This window comes from Schistocerca piceifrons, chromosome 2 (assembly GCF_021461385.2).
Source record: "Schistocerca piceifrons isolate TAMUIC-IGC-003096 chromosome 2, iqSchPice1.1, whole genome shotgun sequence".
NCBI lineage: Eukaryota > Metazoa > Arthropoda > Insecta > Orthoptera > Acrididae > Schistocerca > Schistocerca piceifrons.
This window is the reverse complement of record NC_060139.1, coordinates 1,092,475,128-1,092,493,787: the sequence shown is the minus strand read 5'-3', so window position 1 is coordinate 1,092,493,787 and position 18,660 is coordinate 1,092,475,128. Positions and strand designations below refer to the sequence as shown.

The 18,660-nt window shown below is 44.9% G+C and overlaps 1 protein-coding gene across 1 annotated transcript in view; it reads right to left on the bottom strand.

The window, feature by feature from the left end:
• Positions 1-622: 622 nt before the first annotated feature.
• LOC124776151 (sterile alpha motif domain-containing protein 1-like) overlaps positions 623-18,660 on the bottom strand; it is an 82,559-nt gene continuing 64,521 nt past the window's right edge. Inside the window, exon 4 of the mRNA XM_047250988.1 lies at positions 623-781. Within this exon, the coding sequence (XP_047106944.1) occupies positions 623-781 (159 nt within the window). The remainder of the gene's footprint in view (positions 782-18,660) is intronic.

Below are 18,660 nucleotides of genomic sequence, written 5' to 3'. Positions count from 1 at the left end.
GGCGTTTGAGGCTGACTGCTAAACGATTCTCCTGCTGTCAAAGTACATTTCGCGTGCAGATCATGAAGATAAGATAAGAGAGATAATGGCTCGAATGGAGCCGTATAGATGTTTTCCCTCGTTAGTTTGCGAGTGGAACAGAAAAGGAGATGTCCAGGAGCTGTACAAGGTACCCTCCGCCACGCACCGTGCTGTGGACTTGCGGAGTATGTTTATAGATGTATAGCAACAGCAGATACCATAATATTCAGAAAATATCCCTGAATAACCTCCGAAATTTTGTCGGTACGGTTCGGCTTCACACTGCGAGTAGATACAGAAGAATGTTGTATCGAGCTTTGGAGCGAAGGCCGAGACACTTTCCGGATGAAACACACAAAGCAGTGTGCTCTTCCGAGTTTGTAAATTCCTGGCGCGAGGAAGAGGATTAAACGGAGACGGGACAATAGGGCGGTACTCCGTTAGCGATGCGGACGTGAGACAATGTAGACGCCTGCCGATGTGTAATCCGTGGGACGCGACGCGCCGCGCCGGCAAGTCGACAAAAGTTCTCGCCGTCGCCGGCCCTTGTTTCGGGGAATTCCCTGGCGGGGTGGCGGCTCGGCTCGGCGCGTGGCTTTCTTTAATAACGCAGCGAGAGATAGCCGTGAGTGCGGCATGGGGGTGGGGGTGGGGGCTGAGAAGGGGCGCCGGTAACGGCCGCGCGCTCGCAGCTGCTCCCTTTATGGCGGCCGCGGCCCCCGGCAGCCACCGTCGCAGGCGCTTCTTCTGGCCGCCCCGCCTACAATTCCGCATTCATGTTCCGCCCAAGAATACGGCTATTTCCTCCGAAAGCGCTTCCGCGCCTGACGTACTGCACCTCCTCCTTCCGCTGCAGTGTTCTGCACTGTCGTCTCAACCGGTGACTTTTACTGCCGTGGCTTCTCATTAGGGACGGCTGTTGTTGTTGAAACAACCGGTTTTCCGTTATACCGGCTTTTCCAACGCCAGTTTTACGCCCACAAGAAACCTGTTTCTGAAATAACCGATTTTAAATCTTTTTATTACCAGTATTTCCGGTAATAAATATAGAAATCGAACAAAGACTGATAAATTTTGCTCCCTTGGATTCACGTCACACACAATCAGAATACTTGCTAAACAGAAAGAAAACTTTTTCCATCCACTTTTCACTGCTTTTCTCGAAATGTGATAGGTGTTTGAATAAAACAAAAAATCATCAGTAGTCTTCCATTGATTCTTTTATTGAGACTCTTCTAAAAAAATATGTAGCAATGAGGGATTATACCACTATTTGGGCATTTGAAATAGTCACTGCTAAATGGTGAAAACTGATGTTGAGGATCTCTATAATCCGTGTTAATTTGTCCCTTTTCAAGGGCTAGAAGCAGAAAAAGGCATACTTCATAGACACAGGCAACAGATCAGGCACTTTCAGTTTTTATAGTAAAATATGAATGAGTTGTTAAGTTACAAGCTTTCTCCTTGTATAGTGTCGCAATTTTTGCGGCTCCTTCCATTGCTGATGTTTTGAAGGAAACTGAGCATTGTACCTCACTGGTACTGCGGTCTGTTAAAGACTTCCGCACAAGGGATGTTATTTTGTAACACAACTAACGTCCGACGACGACATCGTAAAACGATCACACAGACCAGATGGGGCAAGTTTCACACACTGCATGCACACGCCGCATGGTAACACGTACATTATTGTCTAAGCAATGCTGTACCAGTAGTTGCCAACATCATTGTCTAAGCAATGCTGTACCAGTAGTTGCCAACATCATTGTCTAAGCAATGCTGTACCAGTAGTTGCCCATACGTTTGTTGTTCGTTTCTGTTGGCATTGTTCTTAAAATATTACCTATCGCTTTTCCCTTTTCGTGTAGTAACGTAATATTTCGAAGCAATAGAAACTTCGTGCGAGTAAACATTACTCGTTTTTTAAAAAGGGTTCTTCAAAAACCAATAAAATTAGCACTGCAGCTACCGCTGATTGATATTTAGATTTTTAGTAAAAAATAGGAAGCACGTGCTATAAAAAAATGTGTGAGAAATCTTATGGGACTTAACTGCTAAGGTCATCAGTCGCTAAGCTTACACACTACCTAACCTAAATTATCCTAAGGACAAACACAAACACACACACACATGTCCAAGGGAGGACTCGAACCTCCGCCGGGACCAGCTGCACAGTCCATGACTGCAGCGCCCAGACCGCTCGGCTAATCCCTTGCGGCGCACGTGCTACAACTGAAATCAAAACAAATACCTAAAAATGCCGGTTTTTCAGAACTAAAATACCGAAATCAGTTTTGGCTCTGGCTCTGAGCACTATGGGACTTAACATCTATGGTCATCAGTCCCCTAGAACTTAGAACTACTTAAACCTAACTAACCTAAGGACATCACACAACACCCAGTCATCACGAGGCAGCGAAAATCCCTGACCCTGCCGGGAATCGAACCCGGAGACCCGATATCAGTTTTAATCGGTCGGTTTTTCCCATCTCTACTTCTCACTGACGTAGCCTGTAAATAATACTACTATACGTCATTAGTCAAAACATTATATACGTGTAGCATGTCCGGTGCTTAGCTGAGTGGTAAAGTGCTTACCTACCACGTAGGGACCCCGCGTTCGATTCCCGGCCGGGTTGGAGATTCTCTCCGCTCGTGATTGCCGACACCCCAAGTCGCCCAGTGTGGCGTCACCTGAAATAAGACTTGCAACCTGGCCGCCGAACTCTCCACAGAAAGGGCCTCCTGGCTAACAATGCCACACCAACAGGTATTACATGCACTGACCAAAAATGATAGTGGTATGTAATATACAAACCATATGAGTTAAGCCATTATTGCAACAACTTTTTTATGATATCATCTAACTATGTACCTATTGTATTCTTAGCATTGAGAATGGCTAGTTTCTAGCTGAAATCTAGATCTGCCAATATAATTTGAAAAGGACGACTGAAAGCTGAAATATATTATTTACAATTCAATGTAACAGTCGCTGCGTGCAATAGCCTTCTGAATGGAAGGTAACCTGAATAGCTGTGTGTATTTTGTCGCTATTTTTAGCCTCGCCTCGTAGCAACAAGGGGAAGTGGAAGCCGTAGGGAGGAGCCGAGCATGTTTAATTTAAGCGTGTTATGTTTTCCTTGCACGCCGTGTGGTTCTTTAGTGGATACAGGAGAACGGAACAGATGCCGTTCATGAACACAGAATTCAGATATTAATTTATTCTAGATTTAATATCAAACTGTAAAAATAATGCATAACTTTGTTGGTGTAGGTTCCAGCGTCAGTTGCTAACATTAGATCTGAATTTAGAAATATATACAGATACACAAGATTCATAAATATGTCACTCTTCAATTCTTCAATACAGTGTATATTCAGAAAAATCGAACCATGGCCACTATGAAAGTCTTAAGTGTTATTCAACTGGCAAAAGGTGACGCTTGCATCTCTTTGGCAGTGGCGTAATCGTTCGTGGCAGCGCCCTCGGCTGCATAACAGTCTGCGAGCGTATCTGCTAGTGCGGAAACCTGGCTAGTGGACGATACCGCAAAGCGCAGTTTCAGTCGTTACGAGATGTCTTCCGTTCGTATACTGGAAGAACTTGTTACTCAAGTGCAGTTAGTCCATGTGGTCATTCTAGTTCCTGTGATTCAGTGTGCCTCGCAAATGTGTAAGGTCCTGACAATTTTTGCTACATATGCGGACAGGTTTCCATCGCCAAGATGGGCAATAAAGTCATCTTTTTGGTCATTAGTCTTCTGACTGGTTTGATGCAGCCCACCACGAATTCCTTTCCACTACTAACCTCTTCATCTCAGAGTAGCACTTGCAACTTACGTCCTCAATTATTTGCTGGATGTGTTCCAATCTCTGTCTTCCTCTACAGTTTTTGCCCTCTACAGCTCCCTGCAGTACCATGGAAGTCATTCCCTCATTTCTTAACAGATGTCCTATCATCCTGTCCCTTATGTTAGGAAGGCGTATAGTTTGTAGTTCGGTTGCGAAACTGGGGCCTTCATTCGCGGCTGAATCGTAAAACATCTTCCACGGGCTTTGTTATACCCATGATCCAGCCAGAAGCATCAAACCATGTCAATGATTTTTACTCTATTCGCACAAGGTGTTTCCAGGAGAAAAAGTCTTCCTTGATATACCCCAACATTCCGTCGGCCGTGCTGTAACTTCATTAACACGCGGTATTTCCAAGAAGAAAAAGTCTCCCTTGGCATATCCTAACGTACCATCGGCCGTGCGACCCTTGCCTCGCGGAGACGGCCTGGCAGTTCGTGTCCCACCTCACTGTGATAGTGACGAGGGCGGTAGTGAAACTTGTGCTGCACCATCACCTTCAACCTCCAGTTCTTCGAAAGATCCTAGTTTTCTGTGTAACGATGAGTGTACAGAGATTTACAAAATAAGACGGGGTAAACTTAATGACCTAGCGAGAGATCTGGAATTGCCGAAAGCTAAGTTGTTGGCGTCAAGTCTACAACAAAGTAATTGTCTTGACAGGACGGTAAATATGACCGTTTCGTAACCGCCATATTTTGCAGTAATGTACAGGGACTAAAGACAGCTATACATTGACTATAAAAGTGATCAGTGGTAGTTGTTCGTCGACTCTTCCAAATTAAGTTCAAGTGTGTGCCACTGCATAATGGCGATGTGTTACTATCGATTTCGACTGGATATGCGCCTTACATGAAATAAACATAACATGAAACCGTTGTTATTGCTATTGAACTACGGCAAGTTTAAACGGCAGATTTCCGGGGACCTGAAAGTCATAGACGTATCACTTGGGCTACAACAGTGCTACACCAAATTGTGTTGCTTCTTGTGCCGCTAGGACAACCGCAACAAAGCACTTCATTATAAAAAAAAAGATTGGCCTAAACGTCAATCACTAGAACTAGGACCACACAATGTTATGCAAGAAGCACTTGTCGAATCCAAGAACATAATTTACCCTGCTCCTCATATAAAGTTGGTGAACAGTGAATTTAGTTTCAAAATCTTTTCTTAAACAATTTATTTTATTTACTAGCAATTCATCAAGAACATAAACACATTTAATCACACTAGGTGAGCGTGGAAGTAGTTGCCTGGGAGTAACTGATGAAAATGAAATTACTGTTAACAAATGGGAATTTTATTCACAAAAGCCTTTTCATAACAGATTTTAAAATTTATAAGCAGAAAAGCACCCTCGAAATATCAAGTTACAATTTTAATTAGAGACAGAAAAAACAGTACTGACATTATGAGCCTTCGGGCTGAGAAGCTTGCCGCTCCCTTTCAACACGGCCGTAGTCACGACCGCTCACAACCTCTGAAAGACTACACTGGTGCAATCTGGAACACTCCAGATTACTTTAAACTAAAAATTTTAACAACTCACACAAACACATTAACTATGCACCCTGTAAGAGGGATGGAAATGGTACAAACACCGACACTAAGAAATTACTTGCTACCGAAAGTGCAATTTGTTTTTAAAAGGACTCTTATGGTGGAAGGGTGCCAACTTTATAAAAATGACTATTTAAATAAAACCCATGAAATTCAGACTTACATAAAATGTATAACATGCTCTACATTACACATATACCACCTCGCAAGATAATAGGCAAAATAAAAACATATTTCAGGAATTCGGCCTTTACACCTTAATTCTATAAATTCGTTAACACCGAATACGACAAACATGACAGAGGCAGCTATTAACGTATGGAAGATTGACAGGGGGATTACTGAACAACCCGAACCACAGATTGCTGTAACCCTCCCCAACTCCACAAGGGAAAAACGGACTACCCACTTCACAAATAACCACCTTCCCGCGGGTGGGCAAACGGAGAAGAATGGTGGGACGACCCCAAAACAAAGCGGCTGGTGACCTCACCAAGAAAACAAGTAGAATTTAACAAGTAAACGAAACAACATACCTCCAGTCACTTAACTTCTAATAACCTGCGATTTCTGGCGAAGACCTGGCGCAGCACCCCCAACGCTCTCCCGAACCGTCCGCTGCCAGCCGCTTCAACGGACGCAGGAAGGCGCGCCGGCCTCCCGTCTCAAGGCGTCGCAGCTCGCCCCGGCCAGCCCGATGTCGTGGGTCGACTCCCGTTGCTCTCGTGTCAATACCCCTTTCCATACGGCGCGGCCCACTGGCCTCATGTGGGGACCTAACATGCGCCGACGCTCAAGGCGGGCCAGTCATCCCGTGTCTCATGCGCGACCGACCAACCGACCGACCCAACCGCCAATGCCCATTGCCTGAGAAACTCGAGCAGACTGGCGGTCTAACGCGCAGACTCAGATGCAGGAACTCATCCCCGACCGGGCGACCACTAGCTGAGTTCTATTACTGGCGGAGTGGCAAGACACTCAATTTCTGGCTTAAACTTTTATCCAAACGACGGACATACTAGCACTCTGGCGACAGACAGACACTAACTGTCGCACAAATGCGAACGAGGGACAGACCAGTAACTGGAGACGCGAGACTGACCTAACCTCACTCCGACTGACCCACTGCCGAGATTTTTTTTTTCTTTATTGTCATTTTGAAACCTGTGTACAGGTATGCCTGCAGCAGCATACTACGCCGCTCTTGGGCCGCAGAGAAACACAAAGATACAATGAAGACAATTAGAGAAAAAAGATGGTGGACATATAAACGGAGACAAACACTTTTTAAAATACAAGGCGCCGTTCACGGTCGTAGAGTCCAAGATAAAATTGTTCAGACAATTGGACACAGACAGAAACGAAAATTGTCACATGTGAACGTAGGTGCACAAAACGAATAACACTGAACCACTTACGCACAAAACGGCGTTACACACAGAACACGAGGCGTTGATCTCCGGCGCGCCAATGTTCACTAACCGTGTACGAGGAAGGGAGGGAGGGCGTCTAAAGGAAAGGACACAGGAAGTGGGGGGGGGGAGGATCAAAGTTGATAGGAGGGGTAGATGGAGGGGAGGAGGACATCATCAGGGAGGGTGAGCAGGCGGGAGCCACCTTGGGAGAGGGTAAGGAGGGTGGAGAGATTGGGTGGGATGCGGGAATACAGGCGCAGCAGTGGGCGAGGGTGGGAGAGGATGGGTGAGACAAGCGGATGAGGAGTATCGAGTTTGCAGGAGGTGTACAGGATCCGTATCCTTTCAAGGAAAAGGAGGAGGTGGGGGAAGGGGATGAGATCGTACAGGATCCACTTGGGGGAGGGGAGACACATGCAATAGGTGAGGCAGAGAGCATGGCGTCCAAGGATTTGGAGGGATTTATAAAATGTAGGGGGGGGGCGGAGATCCAGGCCGGTTGGGCGTAACAAAGGATAGGGCGGATGAGGGATTTATAGGTGTGGAGGATGGTGGAGGGGTCCAGACCCCATGTACGGCCGGAAAGGAGCTTGAGGAGATGGAGTTGGGAGCGTGCCTTGGATTGTCCGGAGATGGGGAGTCCAGGAGAGGCGACGGTCGAGGATGACGCCAAGGTACTTAAGGGTGGGAGTGAGGCCAATAGGACGGCCATAGATGGTGAGATAGAAATCAAGGAGGCGGAAGGAAGGGGTGGTTTTGCCTACAATGATCGCCTGGGTTTTGGAGGGATTGACCTTGAGCAACCACTGGTTGCACCAAGCAGTGAACCGGTCAATATGGGATTGGAGAAGGTGTTGGGAGCGCTGCAGGGTGGGGGCAAGGGCAAGGTAGGCGGTGTCATCGGCAAACTGGAGAAGGTGGACGGGGGGGTGACGGCGGCGGCATGTCCGCCATGTATAAAAGGTACAGAAGGGGAGAAACGGCCGGAGCCTTGTGGCACACCGGCTGAGGGGAAAAAGGTGTAGGAATCTGTGTTATGGATGGTAACATAGGAAGGACGGCGGGAGAGAAAGGAGCCGATCAGACGGACGTAGTTAATGGGAGGGAGAAGGTTTGGAGCTTGAAGGGGTAACACCAAGGTAGAAACAGGCATAAGCTCTTAGAGGCAATAACGTAAACTTATAGCTTGTAACTTCAAAACGAAAGCTAAACTTGCATTTTCGTTAACATTTTCGCTATCGGCACACTCGAGAACATAAAGTTAGCTATTATCATGCCAATTACGGAAAAAGTAAAATTTTGTTGGTTAGTATTTTTCAACACTTGCAACCGTTATATGTCAATTGCTTCTCACTGCAGTACCGATTAAGAAATAATCACATTAATCAAAGGTCAGGCAGAGTAAAACATTACCGACCACATGCTGCCCGAATGAAATCTCATAAACCAAAAAAGGAGATAACAATGTAGCGTAGCAGGCAAAGTTGCTTAATACGATGCAGAAAATCGTAGGCATGTGCAAAGGGTGTGAGAAACAAGACGAGACATTTGCCTCCTCTTGGAATGTGAAACACATGCTTTTTATACAGTACAGAGCTATTCTGAACTTCTGGAAACGTCTGTCTGTGATTCTACTTAACTGCAGACTTCCATTGCTGAGCAGAAAGGGAAATAATGTGGCCTGATCACCGTTACGTAACATGGGTATATTTGTCTGTCTGGGCGTTCACGAAAGATTGTACCATTTCGTTGGCACACGTTCATTTGCGGTACTGTGCTCAGGCCCAGGTGGATCCAACTCTTTGCACAGCATTGCCGAAACGCACTCCACGAAGTTTTGTCTATCGGTATGTCGTATAGCTTACTGGTCTACAGAAAAAGACATCTAAAACGCAGGCACAAGGTTTTCATCCCTAGTTCGTGATACTAAATAAACATGTTTACAATACGTTGCCAGAAATCCATCCCCCTCCTCCTGTTGCATGACGTACTCATTACAGTATCTCACCTTTTGTTTAGGAGAGACGGGAAAAAAATTTTATAATTTATAGCCTGAAGGCAATTTCCTCAATGTTGTAGATAATATCACAACTGAATAAACCTTTTTCTTAATTTATTTTCTGTTTTCCAATTTGAAGAATATTACGACAGCATTTTTATTGATATATTTGTTGTTTGTCCAATAGAATTTTCTCAATCGGCCTGAATTTTTTTGGGATTCTTAGTGTTCAGAGTGAAGCCAACGTTTTTGGTGTATAAAAAACTCCTTAGATTGCCTAGCTTTGCGAGGTGCCAGGGCAAGCAGTGTATTTAACACTAAATTCTTTTAGAATCTACATATGTAAACGATGCTCTAAGCCCCCCCTATTCTAAGTCCGACTTTTGCTGTTGCACATGGATTAAAAAATATATGCGAACTGACTGTAATCAACCCTGCAAGTGGAGTAGAAAAGAGTTTGGCACCTGCAATAATTTAATTTGATAAATAAGTTAAATAAAGGAAGGTTTCATTAACATAGTGAGAAATGATAGGTTGCTCTACCGATTAACAGAATGAAAGTTCTGTCCAAAATAACAATATGATTTATTAAGACTAAACACAAAATAATAAACAAAAACACATGAACATCAAATTGGCTCAAATTGGATACTCAAACAAACGCTGTGAAGGTGAAGTTGTCCCTAAACTAGATTGTGAGGTTTATGACGAAGTGGTATGTGGAGCCAATTCCTTGCCACTCAAATCTTAAGAGGGACACACAGCTAACCCAACATTAATTGCTGCTACTCAGGACAGAACAAAGTTAGAAAAAGACAAACAGGTGCGCCCTGCTGAGCTCTGATTATCACCTAGGAAAATCCCTATCTGCCGGTGCTGCGGACACACATTACCAAACTGTCTTCTTAACTGCCAGAACACGATCTGGCGTACTGGAGGCGATGGCTGGTTGCTTCGACGTCCTCGACCGAAAGGCGAGTGCTGACTACCTAGAGCACCCGTACAGGCCGAACACACAACATTCCCGCCTCCATGACAGTGGCCGTGGTTAAACGTTCCAATCAGCAACTTGAAAACCGGCGGAAAATTCCACTCCATTGCCGGAGCACTACCATTCCATCAATGGAGATTCTTGGCGCCAATTTCTGCGCTGATTTTGCTACGTGACGGAGCTATGCCCTGACCAAGCTAATCACAGTTACTATTTTGCAGAAATCGCGGGAATTTTCCCGCCACAACTGCCTGGGTACACAAGTCATTCCCACGCCTCGCTGGTAGCCCGCCAGAAAGTGTTTTCGCTAAGATTCTGCGAAGTAACGGAACCTCTAGCCCAGCCAATACTTCAGACCCCTCCGGGCGTGTCTTTTGACAATGTCGGCGTCTGCAAAGCATTCACTTGACTTCCTCACACCCGACGGCTTAACCCTTTCCAGATCAGGGTAGCCCGCCTGTCACCGGACCACCCGGGTGACGAGAGACGCTGCGTGGGAAGTCCGCATGTGAAGGAATAGCGACTTTTCACTGCATGCAATTAGAGAGGAAAATTGTAAGATAGAAATATGAGAGGGGGCTCATGCCACCTCTCAGCTTTATTTCGCTATTCGTTCCAGAAGCTGAATTTAATAACATGAAGAGGTCATTTCAGATTGTTAAGTCAAAAAGGTGGAAATAATCTAATAGTATGAAGCTATTCTTTGCTTGTAATGATGAAATACTTTATCAGTTGATAACTAGAAACCGTTTCATACACAATGAAATTTCTGTATACGCTATCAAACTTTTATTCTTGCGGCATTAAATATTCTAAAATTGACAGAATGAGTTTATAAAACAATGGCTGCATTCTAACTTTGACCCTTCCTGGATATACAGAGTGTTACAAAAAGGTACGGCCAAACTTTCAGGAAACATTCCTCACACACAAAGAAAGAAAATATGTTATGTGGACATGTGTCCGGAAACGCTTACTTTCCATGTCAGAGCTCATTTTATTACTTCTCTTCAAATCACATTAATCATGGAATGGAAACACACAGCAACAGAACGTACCAGCGTGACTTCAAACACTTTGTTACAGGAAATGTTCAAAATGTCTTCCGTTAGCGAAGATACATGCATCCACCCTCCGTCGCATGGAATCCCTGATGCGCTGATGCAGCCCTGGAGAATGGCGTATTGTATCACAGCCGCCCACAATACGAGCACGAAGAGTCTCTACATTTGGTACCGGGGTTGCGTAGACAAGAGCTTTCAAATGCCCCCATAAATGAAAGTCAATAGGGTTGAGGTCAGGAGAGCGTGGAGGCCATGGAATTGGTCCGCCTCTACCAAACCATCGGTCACCGAATCTGTTGTTGAGAAGCGTACGAACACGTCGACTGAAACGTGCAGGATCCATCGGTCACCGAATCTGTTGTTGAGAACCGTACGAACACTTCGACTGAAATGTGCAAGAGCTCCATCGCGCATGAACCATATGTTGTGTCGTACTTGTAGAGGCACATGTTCTAGCTGCACAGGTAGAGTATCCCGTATGAAATCATGATAACGTGCTCCATTGAGCGTAGGTGGAAGAACACATCACCAACAATGCCTGCCCAAACGTTCACAGAAAATCTTTGTTGATGACGTGATTGCACAGTTGCGTCAGCCCATATATGTTGATTGTAAATATTTACAATTTGATCACGTTGGAATGAAGCCTCATCCGTAAAGAGAACATTTGCACTGAAATGAGGATTGACACATTATTGGATGAACCATTCGCAGACGTGTACCCGTGTAGGCCAATCAGCTGCTGATAGTGCCTGCACACGCTGTACATGGTACGGAAACAACTGGTTCTCCCGTAGCACTCTCCCTACAGTGACGTGGTCAACGTTAGCTTGTACAGCATCAACTTCTCTGACGCTGACATTAGGGTTATCGTCAACTACACGAAGAATTGCCTCATCCATTGCAGGTGACCTCGTCGTTCTAGGTCTTCCCCAGTCGCGAGTCATAGGCTGCAATGTTCCGTGCTCCCTAAGACACCGATAAATTGCTTCGAACGTCTTCCTGTCGGGACACCTTCGTTCTGGAAATCTGTTTCGATACAAACGTACCGCGCCACGGCTATTGCCCCTTGCTAATCCATACATCAAATGGACATCTGCCAACTCCGCATTTGTAAACATTGCACTGACTGCAAAACCACGTCCGTGATGAACACTATCCTATTGATGCTACGTACTGATGTGTTTGATGCTAGTACTGTAGAGCAATGAGTCGCATGTCAACACAAGCACCGAAGTCAACATTACCTTCCTTCAATTGGGCCAACTGGCGGTGAATCGAGGAAGTACAGTACATACTGACGAAACTAAAATGAGCTCTAACATGGAAATTAAGCGTTTCCGGACACATGTCCACATAACATCTTTTCTTTATTTGTGTGTGAGGAATGTTTCCTGAAAGTTTGGCCGTACCTTTTTGTAACACCCTCTATATATGTCAACAATGAAAATTATCGACTTGTAGTATGTGTAAAAATTATGACCAGTAATCGTAAGGTTTTTTGAGTAGTTATCACCTTAGAGGCTCAGATTGCCTTGGCCCACACCTGTGCATCTGGCGCTGTAGGGGAAGGGACAGCAGTAGTGGTGGGGGGGCTCCGTTGCTGAAGGCCACTGCACGGTAGTGGAGCTGTTTGACAGCTGAAGCATGCAGACAAATGTGTATCTTGCGTAACTTGTAAATTGCAGCTACGGACTCGTTGGAGTACGGAAGTTTAATCAACCAATTAAATGCAGTAACAGAAAATTTTTGGAACAGGTGTCACCTCACAATACTGCTCACCGCACCTCCCAACACCAACCCTTCACTTTTCTCCCATTAAGTGCGACATCGATAACACACTTATTTAATTCAGCATGATTGTTGCGAAAGTTAGCCTTAACGCTGCTAAGAGATTGTTGGTGAGAGCAGAAGAGCGCCAGGTATGACCGTTTTGCTTAGGGACATTCCCTACAGCCCGGCTCCAAGAGCACAGCACAAAATGTGCGTCGGCTGTTTTCGGCGCTGTGTGGCCGCGTCTTACCCGCTGTGGGAGGCGCTCTTTCCCTAGGCCCACTGTTTCCGATGTGATAGTGAAGTGGAAACGTCAAGGGACACATACAGCACAAAACCGTACAGACCGAACTCGTCTGTTGACTGACAGAGACCGCTGACAGTTGAACAGGGTCGTAATGTGAGATACGCAGACATCGATCCAGACTATCACACAGTAATTCCAAACTGCATCAGGATCAACTGCAAGCACTATGAAAGTTAGGCGAAAGGTGAGAAAACTTGGATTTCAGGGTCGAGCGGCTGCTCATAAGCCACACATCATGCCGGTAAATGCCAAACTACGCCTCGCTTGGTGTAATGATCGTAAACATTGGACGATTGAACAGTGAAAAAACGTTGTGTGGAGTGACGAATCACGGTACACAATGTGGCGATCCGATGGCAGGGTGTGGGTATGGCGAATGCCCGGTGTATGTCATCTGCCAGCGTGTATAGTGCCAACAGTAAAATTCGGAGGCGGTGGTGTTATGTTGTGGTCGAGTTTTTCATGGAGGGATCTTGCACCCATCGTTTTTCTGCGTGGCACTATCACAGCACAGGCCTACATTGATGTTTTAAGCAGCTTTTTGCATCCCACTGTTGAAGAGCGATTCGAGGATGGTGATTGCATTTTTCAACACTATCGAGCACTTGTTCATAATGCACAGCCTGTGGCGGAGTGGTTACACGACAATAACATCCCTGTAATCGACTGACCTGCACAGACTCGTTACCTACACCCTACAGACCACCGGGATGTTTTGGAACGCCGACTTCGTGCGTGGCCTCACTGACCGACATCGATACCTCTCCTCATTGCAGCACTCCGTGAAGAATGGGCTGCCATTCCCCAAGAAACGTTCCAGCACCTGATTCAACGTATGCCTGAGAGAGTGGAAGCTGTTATCACGGCTGTGGGTGTGCCAACACCATATTGAATTCCAGCGTTACCTATGGAGGGCGCCAACAACTTGTAAGTCATTTTCAGCCGGGTGTTCGGATACTTTTCATCAATTAGTCTATGCGGTTGGAGAACCATACAATGGACCGATTTGAAAACAGAAGCTATAAGGCCGCCATTGTCTTGTAACTAGTGAATTATTTACGCCGACACTCTCAGTTTGTTTCGATGAACACTGCCATGTCATCGTGTCTTTTCCCATCAGATGAACCCATCTGTCCTTGCTGCATACTCCAACCTTCTAACACTGGTTACGCTCTTGATAAAATGCATCTTGAGGTCAGTAGCTGGAGAAGAACAATGTTTTCTTCCCAGGTTTCATGCAAAATGTATGAGGGTGCCTCAGAAAGTATTATTCCAGTTAATTTCATGGCATCCTTTACCCACAGCTAGGTTTCAGCTATAATGTAATGATCACGGTTCATTTTCAGATATGCTGTCGCTTCTGAAGGCGCCCACAAACTCCTATTATGTGGTTTACTCTTATAACTATCAGTTTTTATTCTGATGAATAACGGCGGCAGGAAGGAGTTAGCGGTAGGAAGAAGTTACCTTATCGCTCATAAGTCACGATAAACAAGAAACCTATTATTACCAGAATTACAGAAAACAAACAAATAAGTGCGCAAGACTTGTGCAATGGATAAATTGTATAATAATTCTCGTTGCGTAAGAAATAATTTCCCACTCACAGCATCCCCAGAAGACTATTCCATCCCCTCATCTTTCATCATCTGCTCACTTTCACACTCCCGTGCTACCGTAGTATGTTACAAGCTGGTCCGGAACAAAGTTTAGATGATAAACAGACGTGTGGTGAAGAAAGGATGTCCAGCAAGAGAATAATGCTAATATCAAAAGCGTGGATGTGCGAATGTGTATCCTTAACGTCATTGCCACAATCAGATTACAAAGGACCATACAAAAATAAAGTTTTGCGTCTGTAGTGGTGGAATACTGTGGACATCAGCATTCAAACCTCTTATCATGGAGAATAAAAGCTATTTATTCTCTTTTGTTAATACTATCCTCAGGCCTGTAGCCTGATAATTAGTATATTACACATCTTAAGTGTGTCAGGTACCATTTTGAGGTGGACTTGTCGGTTCTGGTGATGTCATACTTGGAGAGGTTATCTGATAAACTTTCTGATGTATGATTTGATTATGAGTAATGCTAGGAGGAACCTGTTGGGCTTTTCATTGACTGCAGTTAGTGGAATACGGTGAAATGTACAGGGTGTCCCGCCTAACTCTGCAACCTCATCTATTCCCGAAACAAAAAATATTTGACAAATGTCATTGGCCATGGGTGCACATATGTCAGGGGCTCGCAAAACTGACAGGAATGCACAATCCATAAATTTAAAGAAACATCATTTCCAGTCTTGCATGTCCGGAGATACAGGCACTGCTGCGACTGCATGCATGTCCGAAGATCATTGCAGTGCATTTCTCAACAAAGCAGGCAGTGCAATGACGTATTTATCCGCCGACACCGGGCAAGCAACTTTCAAGTAAAATTGTAAGAAAATCATACACCCACAGCCGTCCTTATGATGTCACTTATTGTCAAGCTACCAGTTTCGGCTCTTCTGTGCACCATTTTCAGGCCTTAGTTGATGCTGAAGGGGTTAACACCATCGGTATAACGATGCATCAGTGGCCAATATAACTAATTTACGCAAGCTACCTGTAACTGTGATGTCGTCTCTCCGACCATCGACTTTCTCAACAGTTGACAGCTGATAGTTGGAGAGACGGCAGCACAGTTATAGTAAGGCTGCGTAAACCAGTTACTTTGGCGACTGGTGCATCACGTATACGGATGTTATTAACCCCTTCGGCATCAACTAAGGTCTGAAGATGGGGCACTGAAGCGCCAAAACTGGTAGCTACACAATAAGTGATACCATAAGGAACGCTGTTGGCATTTTATTTTCTTACAGTAGTGAACGACTTTAGTCCTCCAGACCTCCAGTCACAAGGATGGACATACAAAAACTTCAAGTAAAATGTCTCCCCTGTACGGGAATGTACGTAACGAATGTACGAGTACAGGTTGTTGACACATGGTTAACGACATATGAAAGTTTGAATCTGGCCGTGAGTTGTGTTGGGGTAGCCAAATGTTAAGGCGACCGCTCCGAATAATCGGGAAATCCGGGTTGTAGCCACGGTCCGGAAAAAATTTTCGGTATCGTCACTCCATTATACAGCTGATGGTGGTCCACATTCACGACTGCGACTACATTTCATGCTGTTGTAACTCGTCCTTGAAACCCTGTGTACTGGCCCTGCGGCGGAGTTGACGTCCACGCTGGCCCCGCACGTGTTCTATCGCGGACAGATTTGGGAAGCCTCCTAGCCAACATCACGCAGACAGTTCGTAGACACACGTGCTCTGTGTGTACAAGCACTGTCCTTGTTGAAAAGTCGACTACGCTAGTCGCATGAGAGGTAACAAGCAGGATTTCCGTGACGCACCACTTTGCCGTCAGAGTTCCCGCAGTTGCTGCGATCCGTGACCTGAAGTCATAGCCTACGGTTTCTCACACCGTGACACAAAGAGTATAACCACTCTGTCCGTGCAATACATCTGTGGGATATGAACTCTCCACAGATCGTCATCGTACTTACCGACCGTGGTCATCCAGGGTAGTGCAGAACCGCTGTTCAACACCCAGGGCCGGCCGGACTGGCCTTGCGGTTCTAGGCGCTACAGTCTGGAGCCGCGTGACCGCTACGGTCGCAGGTTCGAATCCTGCCTCCGGCATGGATGTGTGTGATGTCCTTAGGTTAGTTAGGTTTAAGTAGTTCTAAGTTCTAGGGGACTTATGACCACAGCAGTTAAGTCCCATAGTGCTCAGAGCCATTTGAACCGTCAACACCCAGCATAATGGGTCGCCATTCATGAACAGTCAATGCTTGCCGGTCGCGACAGCACTCCAGATTCTGCTGTTTGTGTTGTGGTTTTAACGGCAGCCTGTACAAGGGATGGTAACTGCCTAGTGCAGTTGCTGCTAGTCCCAGACCAAAGATGCTGGATGACAGAGGGTGTTTCATGAAGTCAGTAAATTGTTTTCAGATGGCAGGAGCAATGTGAAAGAGTGACAATGTGATTGGTGTGCCATGTGGCGATCATCCCTCGTGGTGGTCGGATGTGGTCAACCAGAGCCTTGACGACGAATATATCTATCCTCACGTTCCAGTGTAACGTCGTTGCATTAATTTCATCTGCAAGTGGTGCTGCTATTCAAGACCATAAAAGTGGGTTAAAAGCTGTGAGCTGTCTGGGGAAGTTAACCTTGCATTACTGAGCAACAGTTTCACCAAGCATCCAGTCTAGCTTACCAAATTCCCAACCAGACTAACATTAATTATAAATCTTTTAATAGTCATACGACAACCGGTGATATAAGAGAATTTAAATAAAAAGAAATAAATCAGTTTACATTTGGAAATTTATTTTAACATTGATCATTGAAATTTTAGCATATTAAACTTGAATCATAACTAAGTTGGTGCCTTATTTAGGACTGTGAAAATGTGAGTTTGTAATCTTACGGAACACATTAAATATGGAGTCAAGATTGGGAGACTGCATACAACACTGTATTCATAAAATAACACACGAAGAACGTTGAAACATATGCAAGAGGAAATTAACCACAACCAATCGATTCAATTTTCACCCAAAGAAGTTATGTTCGTAGCGGAATCCTGTCCGTCATGTAATTACCACACACTGGTATACTAAATTCATACTAACTCTCTGTGGAATCTTCCCGAAAAGAATAGCTGAGGGCAACTTTGATGATTACACCACATGCTTCAAGTGGTCAACTTGGTTTACACAAAGAGTGTAACTCCACAATAATTTTGGTAATTAAAATAAATTAGATCGAAAAGCAATTTACAAAAGAGAAACCTCGAACTGGTTACTATCGTCTTACTATTAACCTGATGGGTCAAACAATTGTATAAGCACGTGGTACTGGTCTCACAAAGGACACCCCACGTGAGTTGAACATAAAGAAAAGTTGCTATATTGAAAAATATTGTCAAGACGAGACGTTATAATCTCACGCACATTCGCCTTTAAGATTGATGATCTTAGTTAGAGTTACTGATCAACACGTGGTTCCACTTTACTCACAAAGTAGTGACAAAGTAACTACTGGAAGATATTCTGAACTTCACACTCGAAATACACTGCGTTGCAATTTAAGATAACGTTAGATATTTTAGAGCTAAACCTGAAATTTTCAGTTAGGCTGAACTTAAGAAATCCAGTGTCCTACGGACTTAGCAGACATGCGCTTAGCCGGAGATCTTACCACTTCAGATGCTCGCCGCAGACAAACTGCCGTGGTCCCTTCCTGAGGGTGGCTCACAAATACAAACGGAAGTGGCCAGAGGGGCAGCTTCCTATTCCAACATGAAAAGGGACGGACAGGACCATACTAAGAGTAGAAACCTCTCTGCTTTTAGAAAGCGTAGCTACCTGTTCCGACAGGCTTGTCTGCTACCCTCAAGCATGTAACTAGAAATACATTTGCTCATTCATTCTTTCACACAGAAGGGAAGGGGGATGACAGTATCTTATCATATACAGTATATAAAAGAAAGCGGATGTAGGTTCCGTATGAGACTGTGTGACATGAATTACATATACACTGTGTTTTAAAGTGTAGTAGTGTGACAGATCGTTCTTGTTTATGTGTAAAAGTAACACGTTTCATTGCTCAGTCTCCT